Raw genomic sequence first — 16,243 nt, 5'->3', positions numbered from 1 at the left:
ACATGACAAGTTGATAAACACTGGCTACATGTCATACTAACCGGGTTTTTTTTTTTTTTTTTTTTTTTTAATTCAGATGAATTACTCTACATCAAGCTGGTGTTTTTGAAATTAAAGCTCCACGACGAAATGAGACAAATTAAAGACACGGACGCACTACAAAAACATATAAGATATTGTACAAACCACATCTCGCAGTCTCTTCTCTGTGAAAGCAGACGCACCGTTACATACTGTGAAAGGACACGAGCCATCTGCTGCGCGAGAGGAGACAGGGGTTTCGTTTCCCCTTCCTTTCCCTTTCAGGAAACCGAGCTCCCGCTGCGAACGCAGTCTGGAACAGCTTCTCTCAGTAAAACTGTACACTGGGGTTGCTCCTCTCTAGTCCTGGAGGGAAACGGTGCCCACATAGTTTTGGTTCCCATCAGGCTCTTTGATTGGTGCACTTCCTCCGGGGCTGGGGGTGGGTAAGGCACACTTATCTCTTCCCCTGAAGAGAGTCTCTCTTGAACTGCCCCCCCCCCCCCCCCCCCATCCTGGAAGGAATAGGAAATCCGGTCAAACCCCCCCACCCCCACCCCCACCCGACTGAAAAAGCACCAACGGATTGACCGGGATCCCCAATTTAGGGGATTATTCCTTCTCTTCTGTCTTGAGGGATTGTCAGCGTGACGACAAGCTTCTCTGGAGCTCCTGCAAAATGTCCCAAAGGGCGCAGAGGACCGTAAAGGTGAAACTAGGCATGAGTTTCGCCTCACAGTTTCCTCCCAACATGTTCACACTCAAACCCAGGGTACGGATTCAACAGTTGCCACTTGGTCTGGTGACCGTAAGGACGCTGCTAGGTAAGCCATGTTATAGGCACCAGGGACCCTCCAGTGGAGAGATTTAACTAGATGAGTATTGTGGGGTATCTTCTCTTGACACACTCAAGAACAATGGGGTCCATCCTGACACCAATGTATGGTCATTAAAGCATTAAAGCAAGTTGCTTAAATCATCCAGTTGCCTTCCATAAATGAAATGCCAGCTGACTTCCTTCAATCAAGCCCTGCCTACAATTCTTTTATTAAAAAAAAATTTTTTTTGGGGAGCATTGCATATTTATATTTGACTGAAGTGGGCATGACCTCTCTGGTTTTGAAGTCACATGAATGTCCCAAGTTCTCTGTAGAGGTAGGATTTCCATGCCCCGTATGTCTGAACTGACCTAAATTTTGGAGGGTATGTTCCTCCCCCCACAATGCTGGAATTCCTGTCCAAAAGGTCCCAGCATAGCTTGAGAAGTCCTGACCAAACCACACCTATACAAGGAGAAACAAACCCCTCGTCTGAAAGATCTCAAAACAGCCCCAATTTCAACCGTTTGTTGCCCGTGCCCCTCCGGCACCATGGCAACAAGAACCCAGCCAAAGTCGCTGGTTGAAGAGAGAGGGGGGAGGGGCGGGGAATTGGTGGAACAGCGCAGTCTGGCCAATGAGGGAGCGGGAGAGTGGGGTGGAGCTAAGTGTGGTGACCGGACATGAAGCCGGGCGTGGTGCCGTTGTTGAGGATGGACATGAGGCGGTCTTCGTCCATGGAGCTCAGGTCGTCCAGGTCGTCCAGGACGGGCATGTTGGTTGGCGTGGCGACGGGCCCCTCCATCATGCTCTCGTTCTGCAGCAGACTCATAATGCTGTTGGGGTAGTTCATCCACGTGGCCCCGCAGATGTGGTTGCCGGTGGACAGGTCGGCGGGGTTGTGGGTGGCACTGGAGGACGCCGAGGAGGACTGGGGCACGGTGCAGGACCCCCCGGCGTTACTCAGACCCAGCCCGCCTTCGCCCACCAGCGCGCTCTGGCCCAGCAGGGCCCGAAACTCTTCGGTGTTGATGCTGTCCAGAGTGCCAGAAACGTGGCCCTCCGTCAGGCTGGGGAACTCGTTCAGCTCTTCGTCGCCCAGGGTGTGGTCTGTCCTGAAGCGCACCCCCGACCCGATGGCCCCGAACGAGGGCCCGGGCTCCGACAGGGGGACGACCTCAGAACTGCCCGCCCCGATCCCTCCCGCTCCCCCTCCTCCCCCATCCGCAGCTCCCACCTTGGATCCGGTGTCTTGGCTACTGGGGAAGCCAGTGAAGCTGAACCCGAACAGGTCGGACAGGTTAACGGTGCGGTAGTCTTGGGAGGCAGCTGTAGAGGTGGCGGGGGCGGGGCTAAGGGCGGAGAGGCCGGGCAACGGGGAGGCTTTTGCCTGGGACTCTCGAGCGCGGAACGGCCAGGTATCCGAGAGGGGAGGGGGCTCAGATTTGGGCGGGGTGGAGAACAGCTGGCCCGGCTGCTGGCTGAAGAACGGGGAGACCTTGACGAGAGGCACTGGGGCCACGGGGTTCACCGCTGCAAGGGGAACAAAGCAAAGACAGCCCGCTGAGGAAAACCAGAATCACCAGCTGCCAGCAGTTTCAAAACGTAGCTTGAGCTGGTCAAACCATGTTGAGCTGGGATTGGTCTGAACCGGTCAACCAGCTACCGGCAGTTTCAAAACCTAGCTTTAGATGGTTTTCTTTCTTTCAGCAGGGCCCTTTACATTCAACAATGACGTCGCAAAATGCAGCAAAGTGAAAACAAAAATCTTCTGTATCCCAGTTCATGTTGAGAAATTGTATGTTTTAGTAAATGCGGGGGCAATAACAGTATTCAGGCCAGTTTGTAGTTGATGCGCAATGGCTGTTGCTGGATACAAACCACATTTGGTTTATACTCTGGGCGACTGGACTGCGATTATACTTTATGTGAAGGACAACGAACACAGTGTACGTCTGGTGACAATAGAACATTCACAAACGTTGTGTCATTTCAGTCGAGTGCTACTCTGGACTATAAACTGGCCTTGAGTCACACTTCTGCCTTAGTATTTTATAGCAAAGCCTGTTCTGAAGAAATCAATGTTCTTGCAGGTCGTTGGCTTACCAGGGAGTGCCCGAGTGGTTGGAGGTTTGGCTGCAGGCACTGTTCTCCGGGCTGTGCTGAACGGTCTCCTCTCTCCAGACACAGGCCCTGTAATTCCCAGAGTAACCGTTAGATGGGACCCACTAAATTAACCATTCCTGCTGCTCCCATTTCCTGTTTTAGAGACAGGCCCTGTGCCTCGGAATTACATTTTTTATTTTATTTATTTTATTTTAATTAACCTTCATTTTACCATGACAACATAAAACATCGAAGTATCATAACAGCAAAATATTAAATAAGAGGAAGGGACAGCCTTTGACAACAGCAAAAGTTTTCTAATTTCAAGAGGTGCAAACGCTGCAGAATCGTTATAAATCGTTTTCTTATCTTTTGTGCTTTAAGTTTCACTTGCTACAAGTAAACAGTTTTTTGCCTGACTTGATGGAAAATCTGAAACCACTGAGATTACTTCTGCTCGGTTGGCAAAAACAGAAATTCTAGTAGCAGTTTGTGGGAGGTTTTTTCCATCTTCCAGGACTTAAAAGGCTTTTCATCCATCAGACTTATTGTACTTGTTATGACCAGTGTTACCAAAGAACTTAACTCTAATCAACCTTCATCAATATAATATTAGAATCTGTATCCTTCCAAATCTGTAGTTTTAGTTGAGCATTAACATTATTACTCTGCTCTACTTGCATCAGGGTTTGTCCAAAGAACACAGATCAGGTAACCATCACCTTTATCACCCGCCAACTGCTAAAATATAGCACCTAGAATACAAATAAATAAATAAATAAATACTGCAAAGCTCACCCGGCAGGCTGTTTCCCAGCTTCAGGTTCTGGAACATTCCCTCGGTCCGTTTCCTCTTCTCCATCAACCTGAACTCATCTGTGCGACAGAGAAGAGGTCACCATAATGAGCCATACCTCAGTGGCCAGTTCCATAATCCTCACAGACCTGGGTCAAATATGTAATATGTTTTGGATTCAAATACTTTTCTACGCTTTTCTGAGCTTGTCTGGTGGTATTGAACCTACGACACACTCAAAGTACAAAGTACTCAAGTACAAAAAAAGTACCTACTGGTCCTCTAAAACATTATTGACATTGGGCGGCCTGTAGTGTCGTGGTTAAGGTACATGACTGGGACCCACAAGGTCGGTGGTTCGATCCCCGGTGTAGCCACAGTAATATCCGCACAGCTGTTGGGCCCTTGAGCAAGGCCCTTAACCCTGCATTGCTCCAGGGGAGCATTGTCTCCTGCTTAGTCTAAAGAACTGTACGTCGCTCTGGATAAATGCCATTAGTGTAATGTAATCAACTGTAAGTCACCTCTGAAACATCAGCTAAATAACAAATTATTATTATTAGTATTATTATTCTTTAAATACCTTCGTGTAATATTATGAATGGTAGTTCCCTCAATTCGTCATTGTATGTAACATTGTATTTTGACCGCAATTGTACCATTGACTTTAAAAATGAAAACGCATCTTATACTGGAGCCGACCGCAGTAGGGCACTAGTGGGCACTGTCTCTCAGCGTGACACAGGGAACGAGCTTCGGGAAGGAGGCGCGGTACCGGCCGCTCGGCACTGACCTTGGTCGCCGGGCAGGTACTGGAAGTCCACGGGCTCGCTGACCTCGCGGTCCGAGGGCCGGCGCAGCTGCATCTTCACCCGCACGGGCTCGGTGAGGTGCGGGTCGCTGTAGGGCGGCGTGCGGAACACGATGGCCACCTGCCGGTGCACGTCCGCCTGGGAGAAGGACCCCTTGCCCTCCCAGGAGTCCAGGTAGAAGCGCACCTCGATGTCCTCTGGAGGATGGAGGTGTGGGGAAGGGCGGGTTAGAAAGGGCCGGCCTGGAGCCTAGCGGCTAAGGTACACATGACTGGAACCCGGGAGGTTGGTGGTTCAAGAGCCCCAGTGTAGCTACAATAAGATCAGTGAAGCTGAACCTTTGAGTACGGCCCTTAACCCCACATTGCTTCAGTTAAAGCCTAGTCTAATTAACTGTAAGTCGCTTTGGATAAAAGCATCAGCCAAATAACACTATTTAAAGGGTGAGAGGTGGAGGGTGGCAGTTAGTTTAAGGCTGGGTAGCATTAGCAGTGCTAGTGGATTATAGCACTACGCAGCCTGTGTAACAGCTATAATCCACTAGCATGGGCGCCGAAAGGAAGGAAGTCTAATTCTGGTCTAATTCTAGCCTATCAGATACAACTACAGCAGTTTCACATCAAACACCCAGGAGTACAGCAGACAAGCAGCTGCCTGCTTGCGTTTGTTTCTTCAACAGAGCCAGTAATCTGCGACAATCTTACTTCCTGTCTAAAGGGTTAAAGAATTTGAATAGAAGAATATCTGACCACTGGATCTCAAAGACAGAGGCTGATGGAGGAAGACAGATGACGAGAGAAACTGACAGAGATCGATATGGGGAGAGAGAGATTGAGTGTGAGAGACAGAAAGAGGGAAGAGAGACATAGAGATAGATATGGAGAAAGAAAGGAAGACCGTGATCAAGGGAGAAAGAGAGATTTATAGTGTGAGACCGAGAGAGGCAGAGAGAGAAAGATGTAGAGATAGGGGGAGAGAGAGAGAGAGAGAGGGAGAGATGGACAGAGATAGAGGAAGAGAGAGAGAGAGGGAGAGATGGACAGAGATAGAGGGAGAGGGAGAGATGGACGGAGATAGAGGGAGAGAGGGAGTGGGAGAGATGGATAGAGATAGAGGAAGAGACGGACCTTTCTGCACTTTGTCGCAGAGGAGGAAGATCTCGTCTCCTCCTCTGCAGCTGCCCGAGTTTCTGTTCACCCGACAGATCTTCAGCTCTGCGGTGTTGGGGGCGCCTGAGAGAGAAAGAGGAAGACAGTGAAATGTTTACCTTCATAATGACTCATCTTGGGTCAGCATAGGAGGATCACTGTACTTACAGTATTGTGTGTGTGTGTGTGTCTGTGCATGTGTGTATATGTGCGTGAGAGCGAGTGTGTATCTGTGCATGTGTGTGTATGTGTGTGTGTGTGTCTGTGTGTCTGTGCATGTGTGTGTATGTGTGTGAGAGCGAGTGTGTATCTGTGCATGTGTGTGTATGTGTGTGTGTGTGTGTGTATGTGCGTGAGAGCGAGTGTGTATCTGTGCATGTGTGTGTATGTGTGTGTGTGTGTGTGTGTGTGTGTGTGTGGGTGTGTGAGTGTGTGAGTGTGTGAGTGTGTGAGTTATACACTCACGGTTGTCGTAGATGGGCTGGGACACCACTGGTTCCAGGGCACAGAGCTCCCCGGTGGGCAGGGAGATGGAGGCCTGAAAGCAGAGCCTCACGGCGTTCAGATCATACTCCTCCGCCCACACATCCGTCTCCGAGACTGCAGGGAGAAACACACATACATACATAAACACACACATACATACATAAATATTACACATACACACACATACATACATAAACATTACACACACACACGCACAGACATAAACACACACACACACACACACACAAGCACACACATAAACCCACACAGACACCCCACGCACACAAGTGTACACACACACAGGACAAACACAGACATGAAAGCTGAACAGAGCAAAACACCATGTTCTGCCAAACATGACTGCAGCAAGATGTTTTCCAAGGCGTGACACAAGGTGACACAAAATGGCACCTGATACTCACTGTTGTAGGGATTGTTGTGTGTCTGCAATCTGCAGGAAATGGCCTCAGTCACGTCTTTCTTCTTCACACACTGAATGCCGAGGTTCTGAAAGCTGATGGCAGGGAACAGAAGGGCCAGCAGAGGGCGCTTTAGTCAAAACAGGAACTGCAACGCTGGGCACAGAGTGGTGGGAAAATGCTGCATTCTGGGAGTTATCTTTTTTTTTTCACATTACAGGCATTTGGCAAATGCTCTTATCCAGAGCGATGTATGGGCATACTCACATTGTCTGGGGTCTATGTTAGCAGTGTACCTAAAGCAGAAAGACTATAACTGTCTATACTTCAATATTTGTTTATTTATCGCAAGTCTTATTGTCATCGCTATATTCAACAATCTTATCACATACATTCCTCATATCGTGCAGCCCTACTAAGAGTACAACAAAGATAAGAACTCAGGCCTTGTAGAATAATCTGACAAAGGATTATATCTATAAAACCGTATAATGCTAAAGAATAATATACACTCCAGAACTGCACTTCTGAATTCCCAGAATGCAGCATTTTCAGCCCTCTTTATACACTAGAGACAGAACTTAAATCTTAAGGGGTTCAATCAGATCAAGTTGTCCATCTGTTCAAATGCTGCACTGGGCCTTCCTAATGGTGTTATATTAAATAAAGTTTTATTGACCAACTGGGAGGGTAGGCAATTAAATTAAATACCAACTACCTTTGCCAGAAAAAAGAAATAATGTTTTTAGCATGCATTTGTATGCATATGCATGTATGTGTGTACACACTTTTTTTTAATGGAACAACTCCCTCCTTTGTAGCCTTTCTGCATAGTTGTTAACACAAGTTGTCACTGTTTCTTTCAAGCACTTCCTCTTTCACTTTCTAGCCTTCGTTCTCACACGCACACACACTGACACACACACACACACCTACCTGTGCACACGTCTATCCTGCAGGTCAGCCTCGTAGTAGCCATGTTTGCAGTCCTTGCCAACCAGTTCATGGGGGTGCGGCTTGTAGGGTGGAGTTTTGGTTACTAGGGAAATTCGCACACGGAGGGGGCCACTGTAGTTGTGAACCTGTTGATAAGGGAGAGGAGAGGGAATACAACTACCAGCATTCACTCTACACTGCAGCCAAACATCAGAGGGGATATTCAGGGCGGCGTGTGATGAAAGGGTTACTTGGTCACTGTACAATGTGGGTTGTGATTGAAGGATCATTCTCCTCACAGTGTAGAGTGTGGTTGGTAATTGGAGGTCAAGGTACTCACAATGTAGGGTGTGGGTTGTGATTGGATGATCACAGTCCTCACAGTGTAGAGAGTGGTTTGTGATTGGATGATCACAGTCCTCACAGTGTAGAGAGTGGTTTGTGATTGGATGATCACCGTCCTCAGTGTGTGGAGTGTAGTGTCTGATGGGGGCTTTTTCCCAAAAAAAAAAAAATAAATAAGCTACGGATGTAACTATGGTTCTATGGCAGGGGTCGGCAACCCTGGTCCTGGAGAGCCGCAGGGTGTGCTGGCTTTCGTTGTTACTCAGCACGAAAACAAAAACCAGCACACCCTGCGGCTCTCCAGGACCAGGGTTGCAGACCCCTGTTCTATGGTGAAATTCAGATTTTTCTGTCACTCAGATAGGAGTCGAGGGCGGGCTGGATAGGTCTCTAACGGGCAGGTTATGTGACCTCCGCCCGCCCGCGACTTCTTTGTTGGTATGCGTTACTCGGTCTGCGCATACGCATGTCCAGCAGACAGACGGCCCTCTGGCGGTCTGGAGGGATGAGACGGAACAGGGCGTTTTGTCTGCGCTCTCACCTTGATGGCGGGGTGCGTCTTGGTCGTGTCGTTGCTCTTCTCTCCCGGGATGCTGCCCGCTGACCGGCCCTCACACTTGTACCTGAAGCGCATGCCCCTCTGCTTGGGCTGCTCGATGATCTCCAGGTAAGGGTTCCCTGTGGAGACATTTTAACTTTGAACCCAGCTCACACCCAGACATTTTTACTTTGAATCCAGCTCACACCCAGACATTTTAACTTTGAACCCAGCTCACACCCAGACATTTTAACTTTGAACCAAGCTCACAACCAGACATTTTAACTTTGAACCCAGCTCACACCCAGACATTTTAACTTTGAACCCAGGTCACAACCAGACATTTAAACTCTGGACCCAGCTCACAACTAGACATTTTAACTTTGGACCCAGCTCACACCCAGACATTATAACTTTGAACCCAGGTCAGACACCTCTCCCCAAAGAAAGAGGGGATGAGAGCGGTTTCTGACACGACCCAGGAATAGTCCCTGATTGGACATGCCACAAATGCAAGTTATTGATCTAACCAAGTATCAGCCAAGAACATTCTTGCTGCACATTAACTTTAGCACAAAAGCTAAACACAATTGCAAATGAATGAGTACTCTCCATCATCTCCATACAGCTCCTTCAAACCATTTTTTTCATGTTTTCATTGCTTTTATCCTTACCTTGGTTCATGGTTGGACCCCATCCAAACATTCCTACAGACACAGAGAAAACACAATATTTTAGACAAAATCTCCATTACATCTGTTCAAAATGAACAGGGTTTCCCTGGCACATAGGTCAATACCAATCTTAATAGTCCCCAGGCAAACTTCAACACACAAAACACTCACTATCACCTGTACACTAAACGTAAAACAAACAAAACCAGACCAGACCTTAAAAAAGTAGCTTTGCAGAGGATGAGTCATGACATTTGACATCAGATATTGTCAATGTCAATAGTTGGCCACATTAAACAAACCCTGTGTGGTGAACTGACATCATATCATACCATGAACCTGTCCTTAACACCAGATGCATTCGTGTACTTTCCTTATCCGCCAAAGCTCTGATTCTATCAATGGACGGGGGGCGTCGAGTGTCGAAAGCGCTTACAAATGCTGCTCTACGTGTGTCTTATCAAGAGCCGAGCAACCCTGATAAGGAACACAATGCACCAGGGCTTGACGGTCTGTTTCCAGAAAAAGATCCTGTACTGCACAGGCCTGGAGACTGTGGAGCGGCTGTATTCAAGTGCAGACTGAAGACCCATCTCTTCAAGCTACACCTTTCCCTCCCCAACTCACAATCACTGTGATTAGCCTTAGACCGTAATGGCACTTATGTATATATATTGTTACTTGTATAGGTATTGTTGTTTTTATTGGCTGTTGTTGTATTCTAGCTGCCAACAGTGGTGTGCTAGTTTGAATGTTGATTGTACTCTTCAAGGGTTCTGAATTTCTGTATGTTTACACTAGGACTCGGAACTGTACTGTCCTCTCAGGTCTACTTTTGCACTTGTTCTTGTGATTGATTTGCACTTTGTTGTACGTCGCTCTGGATAAGAGCGTCTGCTAAATGCCACGTAATGTAATGTAATGTAATGTAATGTAATGTATTCCTGCCCTCCACCGCACCCTGGGGGCAGACAGTGGGGTGAAAAGGGTAATCTCATGTTGTAATCCTGTGCCTGCATTAATCGGGGGGAAAACAAATGATTAAAGAGAGAGCAGCCATGTATACCGAAAAAGGCTTTGGCGACCAAAATATTTGGTGTGGTAGTCTCTTACGCAGGAGACGAGGGTTCAAAGTACCCACCTGAACCTTCTTTTGTTTTCGCTCGCTTTTATATATATATATATATTTTTAGGCCTTTTTCAGCTTTATTGGACAGTATATAGAGACAGGAAGAATGGGGGCGAGAGAGAGGGAAAGACATGCGACAAATTGTTAGACGGTCGGATTCGAACCGTTGACGTCGCGGCTCGCAATGAGCATGCGGTCAGGCTGCGCCACCGAGACACCCCGTTTTCGCTCGCTTTTAACAAAAAGTATCCAACTCTCTGTTTACAGTTCGGTAGTGACATGGAGTAAAACGCTGTTGAGGGGCGAAACACCGCATGGAGCCGCCGGAGCTGGGCCGAGCTAACACCACGCCACCGTCGCGTCCGCTGCCCCGGCCTTGTTGTCACGTCAGGTGTGGCCGATTTCGCTCGCTGCCCCGAGGGAGGGCACGGTCCAGAGACCCAGAACGGGGTCAGACCGCCCTGTACGGGCCGCGCTGCCAAGTCAAACACTCTGGAGAGGAGTCGCGTTACTACATGTTCCAGTTACGGCACAATTCTCGCAAATATTCCAAAAACGAAAACAAAATAAGACTACACAAAAAAAACAAAAAAAACAACAGCCGCAGCTCAGATTTCCGTTGAAGCAAAAAACAGAACAGCAGAGGTTTAATCGGTACGGGCAGGCCCGCTGTCAAAGGGGGGGGTGGGGGGGGGGGGGGGATTAGCGGGACAACAGGGTACTCTGTCCCCAGCCCTGGAGGGGGAGGGCCCAGTGGTCTGTGAAATTGGGATAGATATTCATCAAGTGATCCACAGAGACAAAATGTGGGGGATTTTCTCCCTGCAGTCCTAGGTACAGATACTTCCCCCACGGTTTGGTATGCAGACCGCACACCACAGTCCTGCAGGTCGACCCATCAATAATAATTTTCATAAAAATAATAATAATAATAATAATAATAATAATATCGTTATATCGTCACCCAAGGACAAGAGCGCTTCCTTCAGACAGGACGACGGTCTCGTCACACATCGCCGACTCCCGGCATGCAATTGGGCGCCTTCACGCCTTCATGCACACGCGTCTTTCTCCAGCTTGTGTCTGTGCGAGCCTGAATCACGCTCTGACGGGAAATGGCAGTTTTGGCAGGAATCCCTCCTGAATGGGCATAGCTTCTGACAGCGAGCGAGGGGGAAAAGGCCTGTATCTCTCACCATATCATTTGGTCACCTCCCTCACCCTCTCCCCATCTCCCTGCCCCTCTCTCTCCCTCTTCCCTCCCCTCTCTCCCTCTCCGCCCCTCTCTCCCCTATCACCCCCCCTCTCTCCCCTATCGCCCCCCACCGCCTCTCACAGTTCTTTTATTTTCAGTTTGAATACAGCTCCTCCTCCAATGCTTAGTCATGTCCCCGCTCAGACTGAGGTCCCAAAACAGGAAACGGTGATCCATGGAGGCAGCCCAGTTAGCAGGAACTAGCTTCTGTTTCTGTGCCACCACTGACACAGGCAGACACAGGCTGACACAGGCAGACACAGGCTGACACAGGCAGACACAGGCTGACACAGGCTGACACAGGCAGACACAGGCTGACACAGGCTGACACAGGCTGACACAGGCAGACACAAGCTGACACAAGCTGACACAAGCTGACACAAGCTGACACAGGCTGACACAGGCTGACACAGGCTGACACAGAACCTAAAAAAAATGTGCTACCTATTATCCTATTAAAAGGTCAGATGGGGGCGGCTCCTGGAAACGTTTGAACCTGCTCCCACTGGCTGATCAGAGATAACAGACAATCTGCAGGGGCGCCCCCTCCACTTGGCAGCGACCGGCGCCAACAGACCTGACCTGAAAACACGTCCGTTTCCTAGAGCGAGACAATGCGCTCGCAGTGACCCGGTCAAGCTTTAAGCTGTAGGTGTGTCACCCACTTAACCCAAACATGGAGATGTGTGACTGAGTTCCCGCTCCCCACCCACACCCCGTCTCACTAATCGCAGATCAGAGCCCGGCGCATTGCTGCAAACGGCAGATTTTGGCTGCTGGTTTTGGAAAAGGGGGGGAGGCAGGGGTGGTAAGGAGACCAGCCACAGTCCTGCACTCCCGGCACAGATGTTTCCTCCTTCCTCCTGGGAGACAATCTGCCGGCGGAGGCTAAAACCGGACCTGGTAAAATATGCAACGGTTCTGGATTCAAATACTTCTCTACGCTTTGCTGAGCTTGTATGGTGTATTAGAAAAGTGCAAAACCCTACCTTCTGATCATCTGGGTTCGCTCATGGTAAATGGCCGGCATTTATATAGCACCTTTATCCAAAGCGTTGTACAGTTGATGCTTCTCATTCACACATTCACACACCAACGGCGATTGGCTGCCATGCAAGGCACCAACTAGCTCGTCAGGAGCACTTGGGGGTTAAGTGTCTTGCTCAGGGACACTTCGACACACCCAGACCTTACCACCTGAGCCAATGTCACCCTACTATTGATGGCATATCTGTCTATTAACTGAAGTTAGCAGAGTGACTAAATCAGACCAATGTCTGACTGTCATTTGTCATACGCACTGTTAACAGTACAGCAGTTTAAAAAAAAAAGAAAGAAAACGTTTCCACTAATGCGCACTAATTACTAATCACTAATTTGCACTGTTTTCACACATGACTCCCAGGTAAAGGGTGGGTGAATCCAGGAATTAGTGATACAAAACTGTGTGTGTGTCACTCATATCCCTGTTACGTTTCATTTAGGCATAATATGATATATGAATAAGAATACCTATACAGTGATACAAGATATACATTGCTCTATGACCTACAGTAATGGAGATCGAGCAATTCAGAGTCATAGAATCATGTGAATTAGTGCAACTTTGTTAGCTTGTATCTCCAAAATTCATAATCAGAGACGAGTGTAATTTCGGTTCCAAAGGTTTCTTTTAAGGCCAAATCTGCATACTAAATCTCATTAAAATCTGGGCCGATACGGTCCAAAGGTGTGTTGAATGTCCATGCGAATACTTTCTAAAGCCACTATAAATTCAAATGCAGAATTACATTGCCATTTTACATATTGCATTTTGATTATGGGGGGAATTTTCCGTCTGTGTTACGTTTCCATACTGGTGCCTCTACTGGTCAAGATGCTCAATTGCAGCCAGCAAATTAGGCATGACCAACAAACAGAGCGCTCCTTCCAACAATATTGAAGCACTCAACAACTGTGACGTCTTTTTCTAGTATCCGACAACAATCACAGCATGCTCTTTGAGAATATTTGCAGACGTGGATATTTGTATGCATCACCCCGAGACAATATTCTCACAGCCACAAGAGTTGATATTTGCACTTTCAGTTTCAAAACAACCCCCTGTTGTGGCTGGGAATGAGATTACATTACATTAATGGCATTTGGCAGACGCTCTTATCCAGAACGACATACAGTTAATTAGACTAAGCAGGAGACAATCCTGGAGCAATGCAGGGTTAAGGTCCTTGCTCAAGGGTCCAACGGCGTGCAGATCTTATTGTGGCTACACCGGGGATCGAACCACCGACCTTGCGGGTACCAGTCGTGTACTTTAACCACTACGCTACAGGCACTACGATCATTACGATCAGTCCCCTCAACGTGAACGTAAACGTCACTAAAAGCACTTGTAGCTAAAAGCAACAATGTAATTAACAGAAATCAATGTAACTCCTAATGGATTTGCACGATTGGTGACACTTTACAATAAGGTTCATGAATTGGAATTAACTAATGTAGTTGTAACATGTAATTCAACATGAATTATTTTTTTTATTTTTTTTAATGTACGACACATGCCGATGGGTTGATCTGTACACAAAGTAACCAAGTCCAGGTTCTGCTGTCCACACCAACAGGTCGCCATATGTACCACGCACATGACAGACAAACATGATCAAATATTCTAGTGTCCACAGAGCAAGAACTGAGCAAAGACACCAACGCATATTTCGGACTGGCCTGGGACACACCCACACATTTCACTACACATTATATTTACGGTATCGGGCACAACTGTCTTGCCCCACCCACAAAGACTTATTGCCCACATAACTCAGCTTATCTCATACGCTGTGACATATAAATCCGCTAAACTGTATACAGTGCAAATCAGGAAATGGGTTAAGTGACGAAGGACATTCAGTGGAGATGCATAGAAGCAAGACGGGTGCATCCTTGATAAATGAAACCGTAATCTAATCTAACAATGACACAGGTGCACAACTGAAAGTTGTAGAAGTTAATTTAGGTGGAAATAACCTATAACGAGCATATTTCCATTATGCACATGGCTACACTGCGAGAATATATCTTCAAACAGACCACAATGTGACCAAACATCAGACACAGCGATAATAACTTGGAGCCAGCCCTCTCTCCCCATGGAGAAATGATAGTTTCTTAAGCAGAATAGTGCCAGCTGCAGTTTTTGTTTGCGATGACTCACGTGTCATTGTCAAATTAACATAAATACCTGAACACAAGGCCCAGATTAAACGCGTTTAGCCGGGTTTGTAGGACAGAGCTTCTTTTTCCATTAGGATTTGTCACATGCAAATTTGCGTCAATAATGTCGCGTATTGTGAACTGAAACATTGGATTTGAAGAGGCATATCATTGATCTGATATCATTAGACAGTAGCAGGACAATCCTTGAAATGTATTGTCGAATTGCAATATTATTTCTTCTGCGATGCATATGGCGAATGCATTTAAGGTGGAGAACAGCGAAAGAGGAATGTACGAGCCAGTAACTTCAAGCATTGCACTTTGAAGACACATGGCTGGCTAGCTAACGAAGTTAGCTAACTAACTACATAATCGTCCAGTTCACCTGGTACCAAGTTGTACCATGAAATGAACAAGGCCCACTGAGTACAGTGTTACAAACACTGTTATTCAATCTATTCATAGTAAGTTACATCTTGAATCGGTGCCAGCTATTATGGCGTTAAGAACAATAATTATCTGCGCAATACGTCACTCCTAGCCAAGCAGATAACCAAGCAAACTAAAATAACCCGTCTGTAAAATACTGTTTCCGATCAGGCATCGAAGGCTCCGGTCTCCATTAATTTTGTTGCTTTGCAGTGGGTGTACTCGCTCCTTTAAAACCTGGGGGATTTCCCTGCAGCAAAACAAGTTGGTAGCTAGCAAGCAAGCTAAAACAAAATGAAATCAGGCTACTTCAATTTAGCAAGCTAGCTTGTCCAGTTCATCTAGCAGGAATAACTTACCCTCCATTTTTCTACTCCAAATTCGACCTCAAGTCACGATTGACTGGAGCAATCGTATACTTGCGTGCGTTTTGTACAAATTCGTTTTCTCTTCCTTCTCAGTCTTCAGAAGATTGTTTTCGTGTCTCTCTCCAGCTTGACGAAGTTTGTCGCCGACTCTCGCTTTCGGCTCCCCCGCCCCTCGTCGCAGGTCTGCGATCCTGACGACACCGTCGTTCCACCCCCTCCAAAAAGTGCGGAAATACCCAATTGACGTAATTTAAAGAAACACGGGGAGCATGGGGCTCAGTAACTGCACCCCACGACGGACAATATTTACTGTGCAATCAAAGGAAGAGGTCAATGGAGACAACGCGTATGATTGGAAGTCTTTGACCTGTCTACATAACCGAGAGCTTCAGATTCATAAATGGGAAGCTATTGATGGTGATATTGAAAGTACTGCAGCTCTGGGTGATCTAAGGAGCTAATGTAGCCATTGAGAAACCAGCTACAGTAGAGTATAGCCCATGCCAAAACAGGACACGGATGGCCCTCCAGCCGTGGAAAAAAAAGGAGCAACCAGAACAAAAAGAAAGAACATGGAAAACTATATTGTGAGCTACTCTCCCCCACCCTAACTGCCCCAACCACCCTGCATTCCAGTGGTTGGCAGACAGCTGGTCGACTGACCGAGCAGACCCAGCAAATATGGGCGACAGTTCAACAGACATAACACTTACTGGAACTGCATAGCAGCACGGAAATTTCCTACGTTCG

The 16,243-nt window shown here is 47.3% G+C and overlaps 1 protein-coding gene across 1 annotated transcript; it reads right to left on the bottom strand.

Annotated features, from left to right (window-relative positions):
• Window positions 1-585: 585 nt before the first annotated feature.
• rela (v-rel avian reticuloendotheliosis viral oncogene homolog A) lies at window positions 586-15,696 on the bottom strand. The gene is made up of 11 exons (XM_061234647.1): window positions 15,485-15,696; window positions 9,100-9,132; window positions 8,429-8,565; window positions 7,543-7,688; window positions 6,610-6,701; window positions 6,167-6,301; window positions 5,681-5,785; window positions 4,535-4,750; window positions 3,744-3,821; window positions 2,946-3,032; window positions 586-2,372 (listed from the first exon to the last, which is right to left on the bottom strand). Exons 1-11 carry the CDS (start codon window positions 15,489-15,491, stop codon window positions 1,504-1,506), a joined length of 1,905 nt encoding a protein of 634 aa, XP_061090631.1. The 5' UTR covers window positions 15,492-15,696; the 3' UTR covers window positions 586-1,503.
• Between the last annotated feature and the right edge of the window lie 547 nt (window positions 15,697-16,243).

This window comes from Conger conger, chromosome 3, assembly GCF_963514075.1.
Source record: "Conger conger chromosome 3, fConCon1.1, whole genome shotgun sequence".
NCBI classification, from domain to species: domain Eukaryota; kingdom Metazoa; phylum Chordata; class Actinopteri; order Anguilliformes; family Congridae; genus Conger; species Conger conger.
Note: the sequence above shows the minus strand (reverse complement) of the source record. Positions and strands in the feature narration are given on the sequence as shown.